The sequence below is a fragment of the Orycteropus afer genome, unplaced genomic scaffold, assembly GCF_000298275.1.
Source record: "Orycteropus afer afer isolate SDZICR_OR568_19922 unplaced genomic scaffold, OryAfe1.0 scaffold00176, whole genome shotgun sequence".
Taxonomy (NCBI): Eukaryota; Metazoa; Chordata; class Mammalia; order Tubulidentata; family Orycteropodidae; genus Orycteropus; species Orycteropus afer.
Genome location: NW_006921763.1, coordinates 4,951,842 through 4,961,488, shown reverse-complemented (window position 1 = coordinate 4,961,488; position 9,647 = coordinate 4,951,842). Strand labels below are relative to the sequence as shown.

At 46.6% G+C, this 9,647-nt stretch overlaps 1 protein-coding gene across 1 annotated transcript in view; it reads left to right on the top strand.

The window, feature by feature from the left end:
- Nucleotides 1–8,949: 8,949 nt before the first annotated feature.
- The window catches only part of BEND4 (BEN domain containing 4), a 46,262-nt gene continuing 45,564 nt past the window's right edge, over nt 8,950–9,647 (top strand). Inside the window, exon 1 of the mRNA XM_007947164.1 lies at nt 8,950–9,466. Coding sequence (XP_007945355.1) covers nt 8,950–9,466 — 517 coding nt within the window. The remainder of the gene's footprint in view (nt 9,467–9,647) is intronic.

The window sequence follows — 9,647 nt, the reverse complement described above, 5'->3', positions numbered from 1 at the left end:
GTCCAGAAGACAGCTCTAAAAAGGCCAGCTGCCTGGACCTTATAGAAATCAGTCAGAAAATTATCACAATTTTTGCCACAAAAATATTTATATTGGTTTTTAAGAATGGGTGCTTTGCTAGCAGACCATGAAATGCTCCAGGCAACCAGTACATCAGACAATTGCTTTCTTGGCTGTGGACAATTGGCATAGATTAATTTGTTAAATTCCTGTAAGGAGTTCTAACGGATGATGTTACAAAACCTCAAGTTGCTTATATTTAAGATTGTACTTCAAAGGCTTCTCTGTGGAAGGCGGTGCCCTGTGGTACTATGGAATAAAATCTTGGCTTAAACATGAATTCACATTATAAACTGGCCATTTCCTCTTCCATGACAGTACGGTCAGAGAGAAATTAAGAAAAGGAAAAATGGAAAATTGATCTTACCATTGGAGATTGCAAACTCTTAGCAACAACATCCCCCATGGTTTTTGACTTGCTGTTACCATATCACCACAACTTTCTCTTAATGACTCTTCTCTCCTTTTTCCCTCTTGCTTTAGTAAGTCATCTTCATTGTCTGAAATATCTCCAGCTCAGGGTTCCGTTCATGGTGCCTTCAGCCTTTTTGGGAGGAATGTTCTTTCTGGTGGTGCACTGGCAAGGCATTTGGCTACTAACCAAAAGGTCAGTGGTTTGAACCCACTAGATGCTCTGTGGCTCTGCTTCTGTGAAGATTTACAGCCTTGGAAACCCTATCGGGGACCCTATGAGCCAGAATTGACTTGATGGCAGTGAGGTTTTTTTGTTGGTGGTGGTGGTGGTGGTTCTTTTAGAAGCAACTTTGGTGGTGTAGTGGTTAAGGCATTCAGCTGCTACATAAAAGGTTGGTAGTTCAAACTCACCAGCTGCTTCATGGGAGAAAGATGAGGCAGTCTGTTTCTGTAAAGATTTGTAGCCTTGGAAACACTATGGGGCAGTTCTACCATGTTCTACAGGGTTGCTATGAGTCAGAATCAACTTGATGGCAGTGAGTTTGTTTTGGTTTTTTTTTTTTGAAACCCCACACAGGTTAGTAATCCATTTCCAAAACACAGATTAGCACTTGTGGGTGACAATTAAAGGTGAAAAGAAGAGTTGGAAAATTAATTTGGATATTATTAATTTTAAATAATAATACTCATAAATGATAATGATAAACATCCTCATTTGTGTTTTGCTTTAATATTTCCAAATAAGTTCTCAGTCATGTCTCTGATGGAAAGAAAGAGAGAAAACAGGGATTCTAATCCTTGAATTTTTGATCTGTCAGCCACCACTACTGCACATTCCAGATAAGTTTTTGTCACATGGGGACATTTCAGGCAAATAGGCACTTGGGCAGTAGTTCTCACCTCTTTCACAGTCATTGAACCCTTTCTAATGGTAATAATATTTTCTGCGTGTTATATGTGAGCACCAGTAAATTTAAACTATGAAAAAGAAAGAATAGGAATTAAAAAGATTAAATTTACTAAACTTGACATGGTACTATTTGTTACTTTGATTAAACAAGTGATTAAGTCTTGAACTTGAGTTAAATTCTTCAGTGATTTGCTTTGTGACTTTGGGGAAAGTTCTTTAATTCTTTGTTCTTCAGTTTTCTTCATATTCAGAAAAATAAACTGCAAAAAGGATATGTGGTCATCATCTTCTGAGCTCCTCAAACCTCAAAGGGGAAAACAGAGTCACCATCAGCAGCCTAAGACTTACTCCTATGAGGCCAGACATGCCGTAACCTTTCAGCCTTTATACCAATTCTGACACTAACCATCCCTCCCATGGCACTCGCTACTTTTCTGCTAGGTTTGATAATTCATTGCAATGGCCACACAGAACTCACAGACAATACTCACAATTATGGGGCTTTATTAGGGAAGTGGGAGCTCTCATAACATGGTGCATAAGGCACTTGACTGCTAACCAGGAGGCTGGTGGTTCAAACCCACCAGCCACTCCTTGGAAGGAAGGTTGGGCAATCTACTTCCATAGTGATACTGCCTCAGAAACCCAAGGAGGGGTCGCTATGAGTGAGCTCCGACTCGATGGCACATAACAACAACAACATTAGGGAAGTAACAGGCTATAACTCAGGTTCAGGAACACTCGCAGGATACAGTTCCTCAATCGGGATAGTCTCCCCTCTGCTATGCCTTCAGGCATGCCTCTCTGGCCCTTGACCTCTCAGCCTGGCCTCTGTCCTGCCCAGGCAAGTGTTACAAAGCTCTTTTAGCTCTGTCGATAGGGGCACCTAGGTGCACCCTACTCCATCAGCAAACTTCCTGCCCAAGGGCACTCAGCTTTCTCACTCTGTGGGACAGGTAAGCTCACTGCTCTGTCTTGTACCTCTTGGTTCCACTGTCACCATCTATCTCTCTGCTGGGTGTCACACTCTCCCAGGCATCTCACTTTGCAAGGTGTCTCTCTCTGCTGGACATCTCTGCTAAAGAGATCCAGCACAGGGATCTCAGGACCTGTGATGCACTCCATGTCCCCTCCAGCTCTTCCCTCTTGATAGCAATGAGATTCCCCCTTTGCCTCTAGGAAGGCTCATTTTAAGCCTGGCAGAGTGACAAAACTAACCAATCCCAACATCAGAGTTCTACATACCTTATTTGCATAGTCCAACCCAGTAATCCAGGAGCTCTGGTAGCATAGTGCCTAAGGCACTTGACTGCTAACCAGAAGGCTGGTGGTTCAAACCCACCAGCCACTCCTCAGAAGGAAGGTTGGGCAATCTATTTCCATAGTGATACTGCCTCGGAAACCCAAGGAGGGGTTGCTATGAGTCAGGGCCGACTCGACAGCACATAACAACAACAATAACAAACCCAGTAATCCAGTGGGAGTTACAAAGAGTATGGCTAGAAAAGCCATACCAAGTAATTCACTGCACCACATAACCTCAACATCATAATATTGGAAGGGTTAACGGACAAATGAACTAATCCATTTGCAAGACTCAATTGCTCAATGACAGTCAATTCTGGTACATTTGCTGGGCCACTGGGAAGGGGATGCTCTCTTTTTACTGATACTGACAACTGCTGATAGCCATATTGGCACCATGTAAAGATGATCCTGCCTAATAATTTAATCAACACAAAGAAAAATGGAGGCAAGAAATGGAGAGAGATTGTTGTTGTTGTTGTTATGTGCTGTCGAGTCGGCCCCGACTCATAGCGACCCCTCCTTGGGTTTCCGAGGCAGTATCACTACGGAAGTAGGATTGCCCAACCTTCCTTCCGAGGAGTGGCTGGTGGGTTTGAACCACCAGCCTTCTGGTTAGCAGTCAAGTGCCTTAGCCACTATGCTACCAGAACTCCCTAATAACATCACATAAGTATTCATGTCTGCTCAACACCAGATATATCTTTTGTCTTCACAGTTATGTGAGCACTAAATTCCTCTATGCTTAAGCCCATTTGAGTTGGACCTCCATCACTAAAACTCCTAATGAATATAGGATTCTATTAGTGGAAAAGAAGCCTTGGTGACTCAGTGGTTAAGTACTTGGCTGCTAACTGGAGGGCCGGTGGTTCAAACCTATCAGGCGCTCTAGAGGAGAAAGATGTGGCAGTCTGCATCTGATTCACAGCCTTGAGACCCTACGAAGCAGTTCTGCTCTGTCCTATAGGGTCTCTGTGAGTCAGAATCATCTTGACGGCAGTGGGTTTGTTTTTGGTTTGGTAATCAACATGATTATCCCTCAGTGCTTAGAAGAATACCAAGCACATGGTCCAAAACCAAACTCACTGCCATCAAGTCAATTCCAACCTATAGCAACCCCCATGGGGTTACCAAGGCTGTAAATCTTTATAGAAGCAGACTGCCCCATCTTTCTTCCCTGAAGTAGCAGGTGGGTTTGAACCACAGACCTTTTGGTTAGCAGCCAAATGCCATAACCATGATACCACCAGCGATCCTTACAGCACATAGTAGGCACTCAGTAAACATTTGTTGAATAAATAATGGTAAATAATGCTTCTCGAGGTAATGAGGTCCCCATCCCTGAAAGTGCTTAAGCATAGTTTGTAAAGTTACTCGACAGAGTCATAGAAAAACTATGGGCATAGTTTACTCACAAGAATAAAAGACCATTAAGGGTTAATTCAAGTAGTTTACACTTGATTACTAACCTAAAAGCTGGTGGTCTGAACCCACCTAGTGGCTTTGTGGAAGAGAGACCCAACAATCTTCTATGAAGATCACACCCAAGAAAACCCTATGGAGTAGTTCTATTCTGTAATATACGGCGTGGTCATGGGGGTAATCAACTCTATGGCAATGGGTTTTTTGTTTTTGGTTTTTAAGATCCTTTCTAGTCTTATGAGTCTATGACTCTATGGCTACCACGCCATTTTTGTTATGCAATGGGAAAAGCAAAGGAGTATTCCTCAGTCATTTTCCACTGAGTAATAGTGTGTTCACCCCTATTCCTGCTGCAATATCATCTCTGAATTAAAATGTTGAAGCTAATCAGACATTTAATTTCAAAGTGGAAGGTCATTATCTTGTCACAAAATTTTATTCCAATTACTTTTTTTTTTCTATTATACGAAATGAATTAAAAGTAGCACAAAACATTGGGAGATCAAACAGTCAATCAGAAGCTCATTAAATATCATTGAAATTGGTACAATAAAAAGCATTTCCCATGGCTGTGCTATTATTTAAAAGCTATCTTCTGAATGGTTCAAGGAATTGACATACTGCCAATCAAAAAAATCACCCTGTCTATGAACAACCATTTGGCTTTTAAAAGTTCACTATCATTTTTTAAAAAGATAAGAGTAAATATCTTAAAAAGTTTACTGTATGATTCCAACACATAGCAACCCTATAGGACAGAGTAGAACTGCCCCCACAGAGTTTCTAAGGCTTTAAATCTTTACAGAAGCAAACTGTCATATCTTTTTCCTATGGGTCGCTAGTGAGTTCAAACTGCTGGTGTTCAGACAGCAGCCAAGTGCTTTAACCACTGTGCCACCAGAATACTTCATCCCCTATAAGACCCCCAAAAGAAGTTATCAGCAGTTGCCATCTGATAATTTAGACCACATTAGAGCAAGATGCTTATAGAGTCCTGCCAGTGATTATATAAACACTTCGATTCATTACACTTATGGACAACACTCAACTAAATACAATCCTAGGCAGGGATTAGTGGTTAGTTACAATCTTACAATTGAGTTCAACTCCACCCATGATCTACTTGCCCAGTTTTTAAAGACTGATAATCAAACATTTCACTATTCTATCAACCCAGACATAGGTGACTAGCAGGCATGAGGATCTGAAAGCTGCTCATTTTTTTTAATTTTAATATTTTTCTTCCGGGAACCCTCTTTTTTCTTTCTTCTTTTTTAAGCTAAAGTACTCAATTGAAGGCTCAGTTTTATAGACACCATTATCACCCTTTGATGTATACGATGGCAGGTCCTTTTTAATTGATAAACTGTAACAACAGAAGACTATTCCCAATCTCTTGATGTTGTTGTTATTGTTAGGTGCCGTCTAGCGCCTCCAACTCATAGCAACCCTATACACAGCAGAAACACCACCTGGTCCTGAGCCAGCTCCATGATTCTTGGTACAGTTTAGCCCATCGCCACTGCCACCGTGTCAATCCATCTTGTTGAGGGCATTCCCTTCTTTTGCCGACCCCCACCTTACCAAGCATGACATCCTTCTATCTCTTGATAGATGATAGATAAATAGATAAATAGATAGATAGATAGATAGATATCAAACTCACTATCTTTGAGTCAATTCAGGCTCATAGCAACCCCCATTGGGTTGCCAAGACAGCAAATATTTACAGAAGTAGACTGCCCCACCTTTCTTCAGCAGAGCAGCTGTTGAGTCTGAACCACCAACCTTCTGGTTAGTGGTCAAATGCCTTAGACACTGTGCCACCCAAGCTCCTGTAAGAGGTGAGGATAATACAAACTAAAGATACATAAGCAGAAGAGAAAGGCCCCAGGTACAGGAAATTACCTTCCCCACACCACTGCCAGCCCTTCTTTTCAAAAGCCAGGACTTATTGGCAAATTATCCGGGAAGAAAGTGGGAGGGAAACATTTCAATGCAAAATTCAAACTGCTTCATAGAAAGTAAAGTATGGGGAGGGTTGTTATCATTTATTTCCTCCAGTATATCATTCCATTTCAGCTGTCTCCCATCTCAGAAGCAGCTCCCCCATTTCTCACGTATGTGTCTAAGAAACATCTCCCTGGCATCTCATTCTCTCTGTCTTCCACTAGCATTTCATTATTTCTTAACTGTCCCTCTCATGCTTGTCTCCCTTTTTTCCTTGTGATCCACGTGTCCTCATTTAGCAGTTTTCAGAAGCCAGGGAGGAACGTTGCAAATAATGTTAAATATGATTAATATCTTGAATTCCTTGAAATATGACATGCATGAGTTACAATGAAACCTCTTTTATTTCCCCATGAAATGCTTTTGCATAATGAGAAAGAAAATGTCCTCTATGCCCTAATCAGCCCTGACAGTTCCTGGACTCCCAAATACTTTTATTTATGGCATTATTTATTTCATCTCTAATAAATGGAGGGGGCACAGCACCATCTGAGGAGGCCGCAGGGGAGAGGGAGCCAGTCCAGAATGGAGGAATACAGAAACAGCACCAGCAAAGAAGGAAGAGATGGCTTCCAGAGGAAAAGAGATCGGAGAAACAAGTAGCCAAGGGCCAGCCTTCGCTGAAGAAGAAAATGGATCATCGCTTTCCCAAGACTCAAAGGAAAGCTCTGAAAAGGAAAGGAACTCTGAAAAGGAAAGGAACTATGGATTGACACGGTGGCAGCGGCGATGGGCTCAACTATAGCAAGAATCATGGAGCTGGCTCAGAACCAGGCAGTGTTTCTGCTGTGTATAGGGTTGCTATGAGTTGGAGGCACTAGACGGCACCTAACAACAACAACAATATCAAGAGATTGGGAATAGTCTTCTGTTGTTAAAGTTTATCAATTAAAAAGGACCTACCATCGTATACATCAAAATCACTGATCAAAGGGATGCACCCGGAACAACCACCTGGAGAAGGAAGATGGGAGACCAGAAAACAAACCTATGAGGGAGTTGGCTGGCATTGGGGTTGGTCTAAGGAAGGAGTGATTTGAGAGATGTGGGAGAAATGGACCCTCTGCTCCAAAGAACAGCTGAGAGAGCCCACAGCACTTCACAGAAATTTGAAGACACATCTACTGCATGGGGATCCTCCTCCAACCACGGAGACTCTTCTTTCTCACGCAAACAACTACTGAAATTGTATGTCCTCCAGAAATCCTTGCTTGGTGGCCTCAGATGCAGTGACTTCCTACAAGACTGTAGAAAGTGACAGCTTTCTGACAACCTTAATTGTGCAAGTACATGGATGTGTAGATGTGTGTGTGTAAAATGAAGCCCGTGGATCATGCAAATGGTTAATGGGCTTGACTGCTAACAGAAAGGTTGGACGTTTGAGTCCATGCAGAAGTCCTTGAAAGACCTGGTGACAGCCTTCTGAAAATCAGCCATTGAAAACCCTGTTGAGCACAGTTGGACTCTGACACACACGAGGTGGCCATGAGTCACAGTCCCCTCCATACTTTTTGTATATAAAATGACATTGTTGGAAGTATCCAATCACCATCCCAAAGGGAGAAGTCAGGTCATTTCCCCCTCCCTCATTTGCAAAGCAAGGCAAATGCAACCACTGCCGTGGGGATCTGACTCACAGCAACCCCTCCTTGGGTTTCTGAGTTGGTATCACTACGGAAGTAGATTGCCCAACCTTCCTTCCAAGGAGTGGCTGGTGGGTCTGAACCACCAGATTTCTAGTCAGCAGGCAAGTGCCTTAGGCACTAGGCCACCAGAGCTCCTTCTCATGTGCAAAGAGTATTGCAAAGAGGATTAGAAAGTGAGGATTTGAACTCAAAGAACCTGAATGGGTTCTGGATGCAACCTGCCACACGTTTTTGAGCGTTTGACTTCGGGCAAGTCCCTTCAAACTCTCTGTGTCTTGTTTTTCTCATCTGCAGAATGGGGATGTTATGCACTAATTATCTCAGGGCCCTATGTGGAAACAAATGGGGGGGAAAAAAGTGAAAATCCAACGCCCTGTGCGCTTTTATGATCAGCAAGAGCTCGGAAGTTATGAGCTTGGTGAGGGCAGGGCCCAAAGGCGCAAAAACCGCATAGCGATCTGGGCCAAGACCTTCAAGATGTTTTTTGCAGAAGGTCGGAGGAGCAATTCCAGATTGCCCGAACACGGAGCAATACCTTCCCCTGGCATACATGCACCCCTGCGACCCCATCCCGCCTCAACTTCTCCCACCCGTGATGTGCAAACCCGAGATTTTGAGGTCATGTGGGGGTTGCCAGGAACCCGCTTCTGAAGCTGGACTCCGCCCGCATTAGCGGAAACCTCAAGTCTACATCTGGGGCTCCAATGTCTTTACCAGGAAAGTAGGGGCAGTCACCTCGCCCTGGCCAGATCCCTGGCCCCCATCCCTTTCACTTGTTACTGGGGCGCTGCCCGGGCCCCTGCCGGTTCCTGCTTCCCCTGCCTCCCGTCGGAGGCGCAGACCTGATCCTAGACTCGGCGGCCGCCGCCGGCGCCAGGCCCCGCCCCCGCCCCCATTATCATTAGCAGATATTACCCTAAACACTCGCTCTTTACCTCCTTTCTCCCTCCAGGCATTGGCGAGGCGGCCTGTCAATCAGCGCACGGGCGGCAGCCCCCTGCGCGGGGGCTCGGCGGTGCCAGCCTTAGCGACAGGCGGCAGCGGCGGCGGCCACCGCACAGACACACACCCTCCCACACGCGCGCACACGGGCAGAGCCGGCGGGCGGGCAGCGGAGGCACCCTCGGACCCGGCGCCCGCGGGAAGGGGGCGTGCGAAGGGGGCCCGGCCCGGAGGCGCAGGATGGAGGAGGAGATGCCCTCAGCGGAGGAGGGGCCCAGCGTCCCCAAAATCTACAAGCAGCGCAGCCCCTACAGCGTCCTCAAGACCTTCCCCAGCAAAAGACCCGCGCTGGTCAAGCGCTACGAGAGACCCACCCTGGTGGAGCTGCCGCACGTCCGGGCGCCCCCGCCGCCCCCGCCGCCCTTCGCGCCGCACGCCGCGGTCTCCATCAGCAGCAGCGAGCCTCCGCCGCCACCGCCGCCGCCGCCGCCGCCGCAGCAGCAGCAGTTCCAGGCACAGAGCTCCTACCCACCCGGGCCCGGCCGAGCTGCCGCTGCCGCCTCGTCGTCGTCGCCGTCCTGCACGCCTGCGGCGTCCCAGGTCCACCTGAGGACTCCGGCGCCGCCGCCCGTCTCCCCCGCCGCCTCGTCGTCGTCCTCCTTCGCCGCCGTCGTCAGGTACGGCCCGGGCCCGGTGGCGGCCGCGGGCAGCAGCAGCAGCGCGGGCAGCGACGGCGGCAGCCTGGAGCTCAGCGCAGGTACCAACTTTTGGACGCAACTTTCCTTCCCGCCACCGCCGAGGGGAGGGAGGTGGGGACCCGGGAGGGAGAGGCTGGGGACGGGGACTCCCTCTCGCGCCCAGCCGGGCGGAAGGGGCGCGAGGAGGATGAGAGGGGCGCACACACCCGTCAGAGATAGTCGGGCCATCCGAGCGCACCC